Source organism: Melopsittacus undulatus, chromosome 5, assembly GCF_012275295.1.
Source record: "Melopsittacus undulatus isolate bMelUnd1 chromosome 5, bMelUnd1.mat.Z, whole genome shotgun sequence".
NCBI classification, from domain to species: Eukaryota; Metazoa; Chordata; class Aves; order Psittaciformes; family Psittaculidae; genus Melopsittacus; species Melopsittacus undulatus.
In genome coordinates this window covers 18,376,301-18,394,186 of record NC_047531.1, presented here as the reverse complement: position 1 = coordinate 18,394,186, position 17,886 = coordinate 18,376,301, and the positions used below count along the sequence as shown (strand labels likewise).

The 17,886-nt window shown below is 38.0% G+C and overlaps 1 protein-coding gene across 4 annotated transcripts in view; it reads right to left on the bottom strand.

The window, feature by feature from the left end:
• Positions 1-17,886, bottom strand: part of CPED1 (cadherin like and PC-esterase domain containing 1) — a 157,436-nt gene that overhangs the window by 71,498 nt on the left and 68,052 nt on the right. For 3 of the 4 annotated variants that reach the window (XR_004080177.2, XM_031046312.2, XM_031046313.2), the window contains exons 8-17: positions 17,330-17,472; positions 15,878-15,950; positions 14,132-14,299; positions 13,009-13,113; positions 11,983-12,152; positions 10,459-10,518; positions 5,647-5,714; positions 5,267-5,311; positions 3,151-3,337; positions 1,175-1,343 (exon numbers count right to left, since the gene is read on the bottom strand). Coding sequence is in view for 3 of the 4 variants with exons in the window: in XM_031046312.2 (XP_030902172.2) it covers positions 1,175-1,343; positions 3,151-3,337; positions 5,267-5,311; positions 5,647-5,714; positions 10,459-10,518; positions 11,983-12,152; positions 13,009-13,113; positions 14,132-14,299; positions 15,878-15,950; positions 17,330-17,472 (1,188 nt within the window). In the remaining variant the exon portion in view is untranslated. The remainder of the gene's footprint in view (positions 1-1,174; positions 1,344-3,150; positions 3,338-5,266; positions 5,312-5,646; positions 5,715-10,458; positions 10,519-11,982; positions 12,153-13,008; positions 13,114-14,131; positions 14,300-15,877; positions 15,951-17,329; positions 17,473-17,886) is intronic. The other variant, XM_031046314.2, reaches the window with a different exon arrangement.

Below are 17,886 nucleotides of genomic sequence, written 5' to 3'. Positions count from 1 at the left end.
GCTCTGCCTCCTCCCACCCTGGTCTCCCAAACTCTTTTGTAGTATACAGAAAGAAAACAGAGTAGGGACATAAAGTTTACAAAAAGGATGTATTGATATACAAAGATCTTCACAAAGAAGATAAATTAAACATTTGACACGAACATGAATGACAGTTTCAACACTATGGTTTTAAAAATCCATTTCCTGGTTGCAGAATTGTGATGAAATATATTAATCCTGGATGGTCTAATAATAGGGAGCACATTTAATGGGCCTTTTAATTTTCCAAACCTTTTAATCTGCCTAAAATTCCATAGACAAAAGCCTTTGATTATGATTTACCATGTCACTTCCCCTTTGAATCAACTGGCTTATCTTTGCCCACCATATCAAGTACCAAAGTTTAGTGCTCAAACTCTGTAATCTAAAGAGCACTGCTCCAGTGTGTCCTAGGTTTTCTGTCTTACAAAAACTAACACCATAATTTCATGAACAGAAAGCTTCACTGCTCCTTTCTTTGATTATCTTTCTTCCCATTCTGTGTCTAATTCAGATTTAGCTCCCATTTTTTTCATCCGAGAGACCCACTGCTTCCTAAGGACTGTTATTTTTTAGGAGTCATTTATTTGCATTCCCAAACTTATATTTGGATAAATGTGATGTAAGCAACAATCATCCCTTCCTAAGGAATCATCAATGGTTTTTTTTCCCCTGTTTTTCAGTCTTTTAGAATAAACACATTTCATTCATAAATTACCTAGCAGCATTTGTCCTGAACACTGATAAACACACTGTCATTATAAATAACTTTTCTGGTAAAAGGATTTCGATGGCTCCAATGTCATAGATACATAGTTATGAAAACTGCTCTCGGCCCACTGCACGGTACAGAGGGACTGTTTTCTCGCAAACAAACAACAGCTCTCTGATGAGTAAGGTTTGCTGACCAAAGTAAGGATTAGTTAGCCTGGAGCTCTCAAATACATAGTAACTCTTACAGGTACTTACGCTGGATTTACTTTTTATATCCTGTATTTCATACATTTATAGCATTTAGAAGTCATGTTTTAATGTCACCAAAACTTACTCTACACCAACTTTGGCCCATGTATGCTAATGTATCCCACTGGATGAACAGAAGCCAGTTAAATTCACTATTAATTTGCACAGCAAAAAAATACAGAGACAATACCTGCACAAACCCACACATCATGTAGTCATCAAACAAAGGCAGACTAGGGCGGTCCTCTCGATATATTGTGATTTTGTAGCTGCTCACAACCTGAGGGCTAGGTTGCGAGTCATCTGTTACAAGAACAATGACTTTGTTCAATCCAAGGCCAAGTGGGTAGTTAGCAATGCTGGAAGGCAAAACAGGAAAGGAGTGGAACACTAAAGATACAAAGATTTGCACAGCTTTATATATGGCAGACAAAATTTACTTGCTCCTTGAGGTATCTATTTCTGACATTTTCTTTTTCTTTCAAAATACATATGATTTTAAATAAAAAACAGTGTAAAATAAGATTTGTCACAATTTACATTTCTTTCAGGAAAACACCAACAGAGAAACTTAGTGGTAACAATGTCAGTGGCAACAATTCTGACATGGAATCTGTGAATGAAGGGAAATAAGACATACTGAAAGACACAGAGCCTGCATATTTACTTTTCAGTGTAAATGACATATTGCTATTCTACTTTCCTTCTACAAGGAAGTAAGCTTTTTCACATGTATCCATGTTGACTGCCAAGGCAGTTAACATTAAAACACTAAAGCTGGGTGAAAGAATTTTACAGGAGCTTCTTTTGAATTGATAAATCAAGACTCATTTCCTTTAGAAAATGGAGAAAGCATATTAGGCATTAGATCAGTAACAACCGTCCAGTCTAGTTAATAGCAGATATTTTAGGTCAAAGCATCTGCTTCATAATCAGCCAAAATGCTATGTGTTGCATAGGCCCTTTATGTCCCTGCTCTCCCTTTCATCCACTCACTAATGTCTAGTGTGTAAATAGGACAGCTGTCTAGTTCTGAGTTACCTGACCCAGATAAATAAACCTTCTTTGTCCCTCTGAACATCAAAAAACAAGTCATGCCCAAAATACCTATTGGGATTGTCCCTGGCATATGCCGTCTATGAGAGAGATGGTTGGGAAAGCCAAAACTGTGCCAGAGATCAGAGTAACGATTAAACATCATGGATGATTGTGTTTCAGTGCTCAAACCTGATGTTTAGTGACAACTTTGCTCTCTACCCTGTCTTCTAGATTTATACTTTCTAAAAGATAGATAAACTGGGACTCTTGCTGATGACAAGATGACCCACTTAGTAGAAAAGGGAAAGGCTGTTGAAGTTGTTTATCTGGACTTTAGTAAAGCTTTTGATGCTTTCCTAGAGCATTCTCCTGGAGAAACTGTCTGCACATGGATTAGATGGGTGTACTCTTTGTTGGATAAAAATCTGGCTGGATGGCCAGGCTCCAAGAGTGGTGGTGAATGGAGTTAAAACCAGTCGATGCCAGTCGTAAGTTGTGGTCCCCAGGGCTAAGTACTGGGACCAGCTCTGTTTAATATCTTTATCAATGATTTGGATGAGGGGATCAAGTGCACCCTCAGTAAGTTTGTAGATGACACCAAGTTGGGCAGGTGTGTTGATCTGCTTAAGGGTAGAAAGGCACTATAGAGGGATCTGGACAGGCTGGATCAATGGGACAAGGCCAACTGTACGCGTTTCGAAAATGCTCAGTTCCAGAACCTGCACTTGGGTCACAACAACCCCATGCAATGCTACAGGCTTAAGGGAAGAGTGGGTGAAAGCTGTCTAGTGGAAAAGGACAGGGGCTGTTGGTTGATAGCTAGCTGAATATGAGCCAGCTTGTGCCCAGTTGGCCAAAAAGGCCAATAGCATCATATCTTGTATCAGAAATAGTGTGGCCAACAGGACTAGGGAAGTGACTGTCCCCTGTACTAAGCACTGATGAAGCTGTGTCTTGAATACTGTCTTGAATACTGGGCCACTGTCAAGAAAGACATTGAGGTGCTGGAGTGTGTTTAGAAGGGCAATGAAGCTGATGAAGGAAACATAAAACAATTCTGTAATATTTTGACATATTTCCAAAGTTAATGACATTTTATTGTTTATACTCATATTTTGTTGCTCATACCTTGGCCCTTTCTTCTCGTCAAGATGTACTTTGCATCGACAGTTAGAAGGTTCTGCTCCTATCTTCACTGTCACCATGTCGAATGGGACTTCTGCATAGTATTCTTTGATCTTTGGGTTAAATTGAGGATTCAGGTCCAACTGTGGACTGGTGAAGATCTGCCTGATATGAGATAGGGTATCTTTATCTGTTCCAAGAAGGCATCAAAGAAAAAACTGTGAAATGTATGAACATTTTTAAGTAACATGCAGCTTCTGGCAGATTGATAACATATGCAGTGACAAGATTTTTAATGCCTGGTTATTCTGATACTGATAATCCTGCTGCAAGGTCTTAATGGATTTTCTATTGGCATTTCATAGAAGTTTTTAGAGCCTGGAGGGATTTTAATCATTCAATGCCCAATGACTCCAGACAAAGTCACAAAACTCAAAGTCTTAGTAAGCCTTTGAAAATGCAAGGATTAGGTCTGGGAGATCTTGGCTCCAGTTGGTTAACTGAAACTTGAAGAGTCAGGCCAAAATTCATAACCTACTTAGGTACCAGCCTGTGTACAGGGTTTATATACATGTTCAATTGCCAATAATAATCAAAATAACTTAGACATATTCCTAATGCTCATGAGAACAAGTCACATGGAGATATCTAGACCCATGGGGTCATTTGCAGTACAGCTGGAAGAAAGTTTTATTAAAATTCCTAAATCAACAAATTCCAGCTCCTTCCATGTGTATGAAACCTCCACAATCAAATCCTATTTGCTCAAATATATCCTTTATTTTGTAGTGTTTGCCAACTGACTCATTGTCCTGGGTTTAGGAGAAAAAAAGGACACTCATGAGAATAATTATTTGCTAGCTACCCACTTATGACAAATATTTTAATCCAAACTATTGGATTCAGATTTACAGCATAATTACACATTCAAAAGTTGTTTTTCATATATATTCTCCAGTACAGGTTTAAAGCTGAGTACTTCAGAAAATATTCCAGCCAGGAAACTCTTTTACTGTAACATCCAAAAAATCTTGTGGCTTCAAATACAGCTTAGAAGGGGCATAAATCATGCAAGCAGTTCTATGAGGGCCTTTTCTACCTTGAAGTATCTGCTTTGAGAAGTGCAACAGGGCAATTTCAGCACTCTCTTGCATGGATTAAAATGTAAAGGAAGCTCTTCCAGTGGAAAAGCAGAATTAAGGTTAGACTTGCAGGGGAACGGAGGTGCGTAAGTTGGCACAAAAGGTATTTAAAAGAATTCTATAGGTGAGTATAAAGAGTTCTCCAGATCCTCTGTGCCTTACCTAGAAAGGTTGTCTCACTACTAGCTTAAAAAATAGGAGGAATTTTCTAACTAAACCTAATTGAGGCATTTTCAAAATAAAATATCATGGAATTGGAATGGTGAGGACAGTCAGCCAGTCCAGGAGCATTTCTGGCCTCTGACTGACACTGAGGAATTCCTGGAGGCACCATGAGATGAGAAACAGAGGTGAAATGGGACTCAGTGGATAGAAAAGTCTTTCTGCCACAGAGTAGTTATTTTGCATTTATAAAGCAACCACTCAGATCATGTGCCAATGAGGAAGGCAGCAGAATGCATTGCTCCCACCAAAGACAAATATACTTTTAAACTTTAAGCATCCTTACATACCCTTTAAATATTCCTACAAGCAGGTATTTTAGAAAAACTCTTCATCTCTTAAGCAGCTCTTTAAAACTCCACCACTGAGCTGAAAACTGACATTATACAAGGCTGATTAAACTCCATATAAGCTTAAAGATCATTCCACAACAACAAAATGTATGCTAAAGTTCTTGGAAATAAGGAGCAAAAGTCTATTGAAGTGAGGCAAGGGATCAATGAATGAATTGACATTAACATGAATACATAGCAATGTTTAATTTTATGCTTGAAGCTTATTTAACATGATAGACCAATTATTGAGTGTTTCATAAACATTCTTGCTACTTAAGAATCCTTTTTATTTTTCTTTTTTATATATAACAGCCCACAGGCACTGCACTCATCCCTTTCATGCAGAAACCCCTCCCCAAAAAATTTGTTCAAGTGATCACTCTTCTTCCCCCTTAGTGGTCTAGAAAGACCCTGACTTACCATAACTGCATTGTCTTTCTTTAGTCTTACTGGAATAATGCAATGCTGAAATAGAAGCAGAAACAATTAATAACTTTCTCCTCTGAGCCTGAATCAAAATCCTATCAGAGAAGGAACTCTCGTTGTGTTAATAACAAAAAATACAGTGTACTTTCATGCTTTTTATTTCTTTTATTCTTTTTTTCATTTTAGACTTGAATACTGTTTATGGGCTCAGCAGAAGAATTTACACCAGTAAGGAAAAAACTGGTCTTCTATATGTAAGCCAAGAGCTTTCATCTAAAATGCAACACAATGTAATCTAAATCAAATACATTATCAGAAGTAGTACAAATAGGAAGAACATACCATGCATAACAGACTTAACTCTGATCCCTTACCATCACGATTCTTCTTGAAGTCAGAAGGAACATTCTGCTCAGGACTTGCATTTTCTTGAGAGGAATTCCTGCCAATTCAATAGCAGATATATTTCTGCATGAATGCAATTAAGATAAACCATAGAACATTTTTCAAAAATTTCTATATGGCATCCCAGGTCCCATGATATTTTAACATTCTCAATGGAAAGATGAACCTCCTGGAGTCATTTCCCAGCATTAGCTATATTACCTGATTGAACATGATAGAAAACACACATTCCATAATAAATGGTAGCATATCACATGATAAAAAGAAAATCAGAAATAAATTAAAAAGCACAGTCAAATTGCTAGGGGAAGAAAGAGTAGATATAGCCAAGAATCAAATAAGCCAAGCCATATCTCTTAACTGTTTGTATAATGTTTGGAATTGGGGTGGTTTGTATATATTTGAGTTTAAAGTTCAACTTCGTTCAAAAAGAACTAAACAGAAAGGAAGGCCTGTGTCAAGGCGAATACCTGTACCAATGTTAGCATGAATTCATATAATGGAACATCTATGTGTTTTAATTTGTTTACTAATTCATAACAAATCACATGATCAGCATCCAGTGTGTACGTATAATTCCTCAGTGAAAAAAGAGAAGTCATTAGGATTCTTTCCAATCCATCGACTGGAACTCTGGCTGATAAGACCTTTTCAGAGATTCATTCATATTTCTCAAAGCTTTCACGTGTTTTCCTCTCAGTATGTAGAAGTTCTCATAAAACAGCTTCTTCCTGGATACCACTGCCCATATATTTTGCATTTTGAAAGTCACTGTGCCAAGGAATGAGATGGCAATATTGCTCTGTACAATCAGCCATCACTACTGTTTCAACAGGAGCTGCTGAAAGCAATAGTGAGGTCAACCATGGTACAAGGTAAACTGTCTAATAACAAAACAGAGATTTCTGTGTTATCTCAATAAGGAAAGAAGCAGCTCTGTCTCTGTGCCTCTGTGTGTGCATGAAAATGTAATTTTTAACTGACAGTATCTAGACACTGCCCTAATTTCATACACATTCATGACCTACTTCAAAGGAGAAACTTAACAAGCTACTAGAGAGAGTATTTTTCCAAGTTATAAACCATTTTACACCCTTTTTCTGCTTGCCAGGGAGGTAATGGCTAACACTTGCCAAATATACATTTTCTCCCTGCTGTTCCTTTTTGATTGCCCAGTCCCAAACCCTTTTTTAAGGTGAAAACAAGACAATTATATGAAATGCCAGACTTTGGTTTAGCCAGAGGACATCTCAAGAGCGTGGCAGTGTGTACCACACTACAAGGTCTTGCATCCCAAAGCAATAATAGAATCATAGAATAGTTAGGATTGGAAAGGATCTTAAGATCACCAAGTTCCAACTCCCCTGAAATAGGCAGGAACACCTCACACTAAACCATGTCACCCAAGGCTCTGTCCAACCTGGCCTTGAACAACGCCAGGAATGGAGCATTCACAGCTTCCCTGGGCAGCACATTCCAGTGACTCACCACCCTCACAGTAAAGAATTTCTTCCTCATATCCAATCTAAACTTCCTATGTTTAAATTTGAACCCATTACCCATTGTCCTATCACTGCAGTTCCTAATGAAGAGTCTATCTCCAGCATCCTTATAGGCCCCCTTCAGATACTGGAAGGCTGCTATGAGGTCTCCACACAGCCTTCTCTTCTCCAGGCTGAACAGCCCCAACTTTCTCAGCCTGTCTTCATATGGGAGGTGCTCCAGTCCCCTGATCATCCTTGTGGCCCTCCTCTGGACTTGTTCCAACAGTTCCATGTCCTTTTTATGTTGAGGACACCAGAACTGCACACAATACTCCAAGTGAGGTCTCACAAGAGCAGAGTGGAGGGGCAGGATCACCTCCTTTGACCTGCTGGTCATGCTCCTTTTGATGCAGCACAAGATACAGTTGGCTTTCTGGGCTGTAAGCGCACACTGAAGCTGGCTCATGTTCATTTTCTCATTGACCAACACCCCCAAGTCCTTCTCTGCAGGGCTGCACAGAATCTCTTCTCTGCCCCACGTGTAGTTGTGCCTGGGATTGCTCTGACCTTGCACTTGGCACGGTTAAACTTCACGAGGTTGGCATCAGCCCACCTCACAAGTGTGTCAAGGTCCCTCTGGATGGCATTCCTTCCCTCCAGTGTATCAACTGAACCACACACTTGGTGTCATTGGCAAACTTGCTGAGGGCGCATTCAATCCCACTGTCCATGTCACCGACAAAGATGTTGAACAAGACCAGTCCCAACACCGATCCCTAAGGGACACCACTCGTTACTGGTCTCCAACTGGATATTGAGCCATTGATCACAGCTCTTTGTGTGTGGCCATCCAGCCAGTTCTTTATCCACCGAGTGGTCCTTCTATCAAACTGATGTCTCTCCAATTTAGAGACAAGGATGTTGTGTGGGACAGTGTCGAATTCTTTGCACAAGTCCAGGTAGATGACACCAACTGCTCTACCCCTGTCTGTCATTTCCGTAGCCCCATCATAGAAGGCCACCAAATTGGTCAGGCAGGATTTCCCCTTAGTAAAGCCATGCTGGCTGTCACCAAACACCTTGTTGTTTTTGATGTGCCTTAGCATCCCTTCCAGGAGAATCTGTTCCAGGATTTTGCCAGGCACAGAGGTGAGGCTGATTGGTCTGTAATTCCCCTGGTCATCCATTTTTCTCTTCTTGAAAATGGGGGTTATATTTCCATTTTTCCAGTCTTCTGGAAAATGGCATGACTTGTATGTGTCAATTTGTAAGGAGATTGCAATTATTATCAGGCAACATTAAGAGTCATATAACTGCTCTATCTAATTACTGCAGGGTATTGAACTGTAATATTTAGAAGTGCTATTACAGCTAGATACTCAGATTACTATATTTACAGAAAGATACTTAGATTATAGTGTGGCCAGCAAAACTAGGGAATTTGTTGTCCCTCTGTACTTGGCACTGGTAAAGCCACATCTCAAACCCTGTGTTTGGTTTTGTGACTCTCACTACAAGAAAGACATTGAGGTACTGAAGCATATTCAAAGAAGAGCAGTGAAGCTGGTAGAGGGTCTGGAGAGCAAGTTTTATGAGGAGCAGCTGAGGGAACTGGAGTTTTTTTAACTTGGAGAAAAGGAGGCTCAGGGGAGACATCACTCTCTACAGCTATCTGAGAGGAAGTTGTAGCAAGGTGGGTGTTGGTCTCTTCTCCCAGGTAGCAAGGGATAGGACAAGAGGAAACAGCTTCAAGTTGCACCAGAGGAAGTTTAGATTGGGTATTAAGAAAAAAATCTCCACCAAAAGGGTTGTCAAGCACTGGAACAGGCTGTCCAGGGAAGTGGTTGAGTCACCATCCCTGGAGATATTTAAAAGATGTGTAGATGTGGGACTTACAGCCATGGTTTTGTGGTGGACTTGGCAGTGCTAGGTTTACTGCTGCACTCAATATCTTAAAGGTCTTTTCCAATCTAAATGGTTCTATGGTTTATTGCTGCTGAAAACTGGGCTTTTTAATCATCATCGCCACCAAGTACTCCTTTGTCCAAGCCCCTTTGTAGTCAGCAGACTGAGGGCTGATGCATTTACAAATATCTTCTTCGGGCAGGCAGTGGCTGAGATCCTGGACTCTGCAGAGTCCTTTTCTTCACACGCTGTTACCCAAGAAAGAGCCTTCATCTTTATGAGTGGCCTCTTATTTATTATCTTGGAGAAGTTATCAAGCACAGACATACACATTGCCTATTAGCTCTAATGAAACTAATGACTGTATGTCAGGTACCCTAGGTGACTACAGGCTTGTGAATCTACAGAGGGATTTTTCAAAGGTAGATAAAAAAGGAAAAAATGTAGTCTCTTTTGTGGTCTCCAGTGCATGTGTTACTTGTGGACGGTGCAATTCTTAATAGGTCATAAAGAAAAAATTGATATTTCAGTATTCAGCAGAGTTACTAATTTTATTTCTTTAGATAATGTTTTCTAGGTCTCTTGAAAATGAGAAGCCACAGGAGGTAATTTTGTGAGACGTGATCACTAGCAATTTTTTTCTGTTCAATTAACCAGCAATGTGAGCTCTCTTGTAGTGTTTGCATGGCCTCAGTCATAGCGTTTCCATGAGGGCATACAGTTCACTGAATGAAGTATCTTGTGCTGATCTTCCAAAGAGAAATACAAAAGAGCAGACTGAAGAATGGGATTGGTTTCCTCGCATTTAATCCCAACTTTCCTCCTTCTCTGTCTCTCATTCTTCCCATTGCAGAACACTGATCTCATACAGACTTCTTTGCTGCTGTTTTCTTCTGCCCCACAGGCCAAACCATGTTTGTTTCTCAAAATGCCCAAGTGTTGAGCATGACCAGGTTAAACTCCAAGAAAGTATTTCCAACCCAAATTCACTTTCCAGGCTGTTGCTTCTATTTTGGCCTCACACACAGGAGGCTAGTGACACTTTCCCAAATACATCAGTTGATTTCATTAAAGCATTTGCAACTTTATTGACCTGCTTATGCTTCTGTCTTCTGCAAATACAGAGGGGTTAGCTTTTCTCCGTAAACTGATCCTACCGTGCTACCCTGCTGTCTGATACAGCCAAACATACTTGCTGCAATACTTCATAGCTCCTATTCTAAAAGACAGCAATGATCTTAGTCATATCACAAGTTGAAACTGTGCAAAGTTGAAAAGCAGTGCACAAACAATGCAGAAAACTGATCTTAGTGCATGTTAGGTAGTACCACTCCCTCACATTTAAAGAACTTTTTTATGTTATACCAATACATCTGAGATAGTCATTCTCACCTAGGCTGTAACCATTTCATTACAGTTTGAGATGAGTTTCTAGAGCTCTTCTTGCTTCTCCTGTGGAAGGAATACAGAGAGATCACTAATACCATTTAAAGTTTCAATACTAGTCAGGTAGATGAAATGGGTTAAGAAAACTACACCTTCAAATTCTTTCTTCACCCTGTGTACTCATGATCAGTGAACAGAATAACTGCACAAGACTGAAGTCAGAAGTCATTATTTTTCCCATAAGTGTCTTGTCTGGTTGGACAGACAGCTGTGAAAATCACTGGATTTTGTAAATGAAAATAACGATGTTGCATAGTCAGAGAAATAGGAACCGTTAAATGCACCAACAAAACAACCTGGCCCTAACCAAAGAAATTCAGGAAAATTGTTCTGATATACAAACTCATCAAATCTGGGAATCTCAAAAATGATTAATTAAAGCTTGGAGAGAATGCTTACCTGAACTACTTGGGGAGTAAACTCTACTAAGCTCTTTCTTGCAATTAAGTATAATTACATGCATATCTGACATACACTTCACCATCGCATGTAGCTATAGGAGTGGAAGATTATGATTTTGCAATGTCAAAACGAGTGTTCTTTTATACAGTGAATGGACAGAATGGCATTATTAGCTTAGCCATTGCAGAAAAATACAGCGCAAAGAAGCAGATCGGCCTATGCCCTGGAAAAAGGTCATGGTACTTCTACATATTTATACATACACAATAATATTCATATTGAAGAAAAACAAAAGAGGCCAAGGGGCTTGCTCAAAGAGAGAGTGGCACCTCTTAGATTAGAACAGAAAGCTGCTAAAGGCTGGTATGCTTTGATATGCAAACCTAAATATTTCAGCAAAAGGGCAAGGGCTTACACATGAATGCAAACAGCTGCATCTTTTAGTTTTCATGAAGTGGCTGGCAGTAGCAACAATAATACTTAGCACATTCATGGAACTATGTGTGTTCAAAACACCAATAAACAGTTACCTAGCATGGTGGTAGAGTATAAGCTCCACTTTACAGCTAAGCAAACAAAGATATAGCTGACTACTGACTTGCTGAAAGCCACACCCAATTTAATGAGGAACAAAATTAAAACTTGAGAAATCTTACAGATGCCTTATGTAGTCACCATGGTGTTCTCCAAGGAAAACATACAAAATAATGTCATTTGCACATTTAACTTTAGACTCACTGGAATGGAGCATATACATTGTCTAATGAGCCTCTGCTCCCAAGCAGTTGTTTGCAAAATCAGATATGATTGTAGTTAGTAAAGAAGTATGACATACATGTGTTAGAAACAGAACCAGAGAAAAAAACCTGTCCTATATAAAAAGCTAACTACATCTCTAATGCCAGGGTGGCTGACACTGCTCCACAATGGGATGATGGACCTTCATCTCAAGTGTTGTAAATCCACTACATCTACTGAAGGATTAAGTTTTATGATGCTCACTGGATCTGTTGCAGTTAATATAATTTGAGAAACTACCCTCAACATTTCGTATTATAACTATCTTACCATTCTGAAGGATTCACTTGTGCCTCTTTAGTCATGGACTGGAATTGTTCAAGTAAACTGGAGAGCAACCAATGCACAGTCAGGACTGAACCAAGTTGTCTCATTGGGTCCACCATGTGATAAAGGTCGTGCAGTAAAGTTTGAATCTGGGGTGCAGCAGAAGGGAAAAGCTGAGAAGAGAGACACTGATTAGAGACTACACATTATAATATTTGTAAAATGCAAAGAAGAGAGAAATCATCAGATGACAGTGTATATAGTATATGGATAGATATATATTAATGCTCTTTCCACATGTGTAGAAAGTGATTGTCTTGCTCAGCCTTGCAAATCAGGATTACTAGTACTGACACGGAGGTCTTACTACTTTGCCTCTCATATGACTTCCACAAAGCCTCATCTGATACTCATCCAGAAGGTCTAGAAGAAATCCTGATATCATGCAGACTTTCTGAACAGTAGATCCAGTTGCAGAACTTTTATTTCCCTAATACTCATAATTTCCCCCATTAACTGCCATGCCTATTCAGAGACACTGACTGTTACTTCTCCACCTCTATTCTTCATCAAAAAGAAACTCTCTTGAAGTGTGAAGATGACATATTACACTTTCTTTTTTGCCACTCTTTCATCTGTATCTATTATCTGGTCATGATCTCAGTGCTGTATTGTCTCCAGTTCTTCCATTCACACCCACTTTGCTGCATTACCTTTCTATTTTCTTACTAGCTTATTAGTAATCTATATAATGTTTATCCTTTTCCTTTCATTCTATTTTCTGGTCTCTGTTTCTGCTTTAGCTGTTCTTCTCAAGGAATCCTAAAGTCAAATTATAAGTTTTATTTATCTATTTTAATTTAAATTACAAAAATCCTCCAAAATAAGATCAGCATAACTTCTATATCCTTTTCCTATCCATCCAGCTTAATACATGTGCCAGAGACAGCAAAGAATGGCAATGAAAGAGAAATATTTAGATATTTACAAAAAATACATATCCAATACAACAAAACCCTGTCATTTTACCAGCTCAAATTGTCCAAGATTCTTCAGCTCCTTTATGAAAGTTATCATTGAATTTATCTCTTCTAAAGACAAACATTGCTCATCTTCTCTGTGGTAAGTTCCATCCTATGAAGGAAAGGGCAGCATATTCTGGTCAAATCACATGGAAAGCAACATGCTTTCTTTAGATCCCAATCTTTTTGGTGATCAAAGGAACAGGCTATGCAGCTCTCAACTTGCCCTAACCTCATCCAAAGTCATGTCAAGCCAGCTCTTTGATAGCTCTTCCCATTTCTCAGTATGGAGTAAAGCAGACTATGCATTGGCTTTGTGTAGAAAAGTACCGTTAGAAACTACCATGAGAAGAGACTGCATGAAGTATAGACAATGAAGTAGACACTGAAATATGGTCTGGTCTTCTATGGAATGTAAATTTAGGTTATCATATCATATATATGCCCATGTCTGCAGTTTCCTACTTTATCCTGTTGTTAATTTAGCACCCATGATCCTGTTTTAGCCACACCTGTCTGAAAGGCAGAAGTTGCATGGCTAATTTAGTCCTTGTAAGTCTTGCAAGCAGGGGGTGCCTTAGAAATGCACCCTTAAAAGTGACCAGACTGAAAGAAATACTGCTACAGGAGATCCCCACTTGTCAGAAATTGTAATGTAAACTTAATGCAGATCTTATAAATGCAAAAAAAAAAAAAGGTAACTGGAACTTTTATTCAGAGGAAGACACAAAGTTGTAGAAAACAAGTGAATTCTGATGCTCGTGAATCTCCTTGTCTGAGTTAGTAAATTCTCAGATTATGAAAAGACACAAACCTGTATATTTAAAAAGACCATCTAAAATGGTGGAGAAATTGTATTGTTAAAGGTTTAAATCTATCCTTAAAATACTGTACGCTGGGGAATGATATAATTTGAGAGACAATTTTTTATTAAAACAAAATGTGATTGTTCAATATAATTACTGTTTTATTCCCCAAAATTCAGTAACAGGTTTTGATGAAATAAATCCTGCATTTGATTAAATAAATCCTTCATTCTATAAGTTTGCACCAAAATTTCAGAAAGGCATACAATCTAGAATTAAATATTTTCAAATAGTTAATAATAAGCAAAAGGTGGAATGAACTACCTTACTCACAGTTGATCCATATATTTTTTGTAAAGCTTCTATGAAACTGGTTGTTGAGGATTCATTAGACAGGAGAAAATTAAAAGTGTCTTCAAAAAGCAATTCTTTCAAAGTTTGGTCCTGAAGTTTTGATTCATCCTCATCCTCAAAGTCAAAGTTTTCATGCACCTGTTGGAAATAAAGATAAGAATTTACAGTCTGAACATCAAGTCCACTCTAATAACCACATATACCAAACTGTAATTATATATTTAAAAAGCAGGTCATAATATTAATAAAACATACAGGATTATAATCTAACATAAATTCTGTACCACATTTTCCATCAGAACTACACATTACAATGTTTGCTGACCTCCAGTGGATAGAGTGTAATATTGCATACTCATGTGAAAGCTTTTTTTCATGTGCTTGATTTGAAATTTAATTAAAAAAAAAAAAGTCAGTTTATATGTTAACAACTCTTGCAAAACTCTGGTATTTAGGACTTGTGAAAAATGAAAGTTTAAGTTTTACAATACATAAACACAATGAATAAACTCATGTTTATAAAATACAAATAAATTAGTATTTTAACATAAAAACATAAAACCATGTAACTTCAAGCCACATGGGCTGTGTGCATAACATGGTTTCCAAAAGATATTATTCAAAGTCAAAAATCATAGTAATTATCAACTGGGATTTTTTAGAGTAATTTGTGTTTTCATAAGAAACTATTCAACTGATTGACTGTACATTCATGGATTATAGCTGATGGTTGAGACTACTATACAGACAGGTAAACATTATGTGTTATATTTAGTTTTTTAAGCAACTCCTGGCAGAATTCTTTTTACAGCCTGTTAAACAGTTGTTAATAAGACGTCATATTTCTTACACCAGCTAAACAGGTGTTGTCAGACTAATTAAGGATATTGTCTTCATGGACTTATTTTAACTTGCACAAACTTTCTTTCATATGTTCCTTTTTCCATTGTGTTTCAAGGATCTTTGTTTTTGTGAAGGATGGAGAGACTGACTGCACTCTTGTTACTAGAAACCTCTACAGATTTTTACTGAGGATACATTTTTAAAATGTTCTCTTGTAATTTCCTAGGATATATTTACTTTTTTTTTTCTTTGTATATAATAAATATGAACAAAGATTTTACGTACCTAGGTCTACACATATTTGTGTGTATATACAGGGGCAATGAGAAGCAGCTGGAAAGCAGTACAACTATTGTTTCCACCCCAGCTGTTCTGAGGTAGGAGTGGTACAAAACTGGCACAGGGAGTTTGTGCCCAGGTCATATTTCTCTGGTTTTGAGGGCCCTGAGGACCATGCAGGAAGAAGGCAGCATGGTGGAGGTCAAAGCTGGAAAAGTACAGTTCAATTCATGGAGAACTTCCATTTTTATTAAAAGCCAGTTGTGATATTTTAACTTTCTCCCTTCATGTCTGTTCTGGCACAGTTAATACCTGACTCTGCCTTCATGCAATGCTTCCTGTGGATTTTGTTTCACTGATAGTTGGGGTGATAGTCCCTTAATGCTAAAATGGAAACTTTAGTGGTGTACCAAAATTCATCACAGGAACTCTGTCCCTTACAAACTGGCAGCTCCCCACTTTGAGGCAAAATTAATATTGATGTATTTGTACATTTCTCAGAAATTTGAGGGTACCTATCAAAGAGGGTTCCCTGCTGGTGATTTTTGGTGTAAGTTTTTTTGGGTCAGGAAATAACTTGTGCAATTTTCTCACCTTGAGAACAACTGGATATATGGAGGTGCCAAATCCAATGTCAAAGGTTAGCATTTGAAAACATTGGCTGCATCTGAAATACAAAGTAATGGAAATCAGATTCAGTAAAATAAAATTGATTGAGAATCATATAATCATTTAAGCTGGAAAAAACCTTTCAGATCATCAGGTTCAAATGGTAACCTAACACTGCCAAGTCGACCACTAAACCATGGCCCTATATATGCTACGACATCCACACACAGGCCCAGAGAGCACACACAAGAACATACACACACAGGTCAAGAGACAGCATGCAATACAGACTAAATAAAATAAAATTACACTAAGACAGTATTAAAGACAGATAGAGTCAGATTATGAGCTGATGAAAATAGTGCTATATTAAAGTGTATTTATATATGGTTGACTTTTAAACCAGTGAGGGAGGTGAAATACATGGGAGGAGAAAATGCCTTTTGATGAGAATCAGCTCCTGCAAAAGTTCTTAAGACATCAGGAGCGCAATAGATGGTGAAACTCTCTGACTCACTGAAGCTAAAGAATTGGCTGCAGCTATGGGGTTGTTTGAAGACATGGGCCAGGAGCAATAAGTAAGTCTTGGTCTACACTAAACAGAGATATCCGTCCCATTGGTAAAAAATACTGGGCCACTGTCAAACTAGCTCCATCCCTGTTACACTGCTTCCCTCCTCATTACTCTCTCCACTCACAATGTAAGCTTTATTTCCAACTTGCATAAGTCAAATAATGAGCTTTATAGTATTGCTACTAAAACATCTGGGTTCTCAAACAGCTTTATAAAACATATAAATTTCATTAATAGTAACTTATTTCACATTTATAGCTAAAATGTCAGGGATATGACAGAACATATATATAGAACAAATACTAATTTTAATTAATACAAATATTACGTAATAAAAGTTGATTTATGTGTAAGAACTTTAACACTCTAATAGAAATTATTACAATGATTTAAAACCCACACAAATGTGACTGTTGCCGACTAGGTATATTTACTACTGTATATTTCATAAAGTATTCTACAGTGTCTCTTGTTCAGCTTGCCTGCCACAGCCAGCTCTGAACCATCTGGACTACTCTAGCATTAAATATTTGACAGAAGACAGAAGGTTCATTGAAAGGAAATACAGCTTTATATATGTTAGAACTAGCTCAATTGTGAGAGATTTCTGTTCATTTGTGCTACCTGAAACAATCAGGACACAGTATCTGATCCTAAGTATTCATCATAATCTTTCACAAACTATAAGCACTGTGGATATTGAAGAGTTTTACTCCTATATGCAGCATGTTGCCACTTTAAAAGGAAGTATGAAATAGAGGTGAATATCCTATTTTAGGAGTCATGTATCCTTTACAATTTTTATTCTGTTCTAAGGAGATATTTTGACAATAGCATAGCAATGACCACTGCAAGTCACTTACTGACTGAAAGAATTTGGTCCTGAGGCAGACGATTCACTGAAGACCTCAGTCATAAGTAGAAGTTTGCTTATCGCTTCCTTCATGTTGTTGAAGGCTTGTTGGGGAGAACTGCTTCTGAAGAATATCTCAAAAAACCTTTGCAGCTGTAAAAAAGATTACATGTACTTTTGAACATTTACAGTAAATCATGCATTGAAAGGCTAGTAGAAGTAAAAATTGCTTTAGAATGTCAGCTTCAGATCTTATTCATTTGAAGAGTGGCATGAAAAGCTCCACACTGCATACTAATACAGAATGACTCCTTGTTTAAACATAAGCATATCATAAATAAACCCGTATTAATGGTTTTAAAAAATACCCACAGACTCAGGCTTTGCTCACAGACTAAGTTGACTTTGATAAAACCTTTTGCTCTCACTGGTTCTAGGCAATGGAAACCACAGACACCTCTTCAGCAGCAGGTAATAGCATACTCAAAGCAAAAGCATTTTTTCCTGTTAACACACTGCACCAAGGGCTGTCCCACTTGACCTTGACTACAAACCTTTACTCCAGGT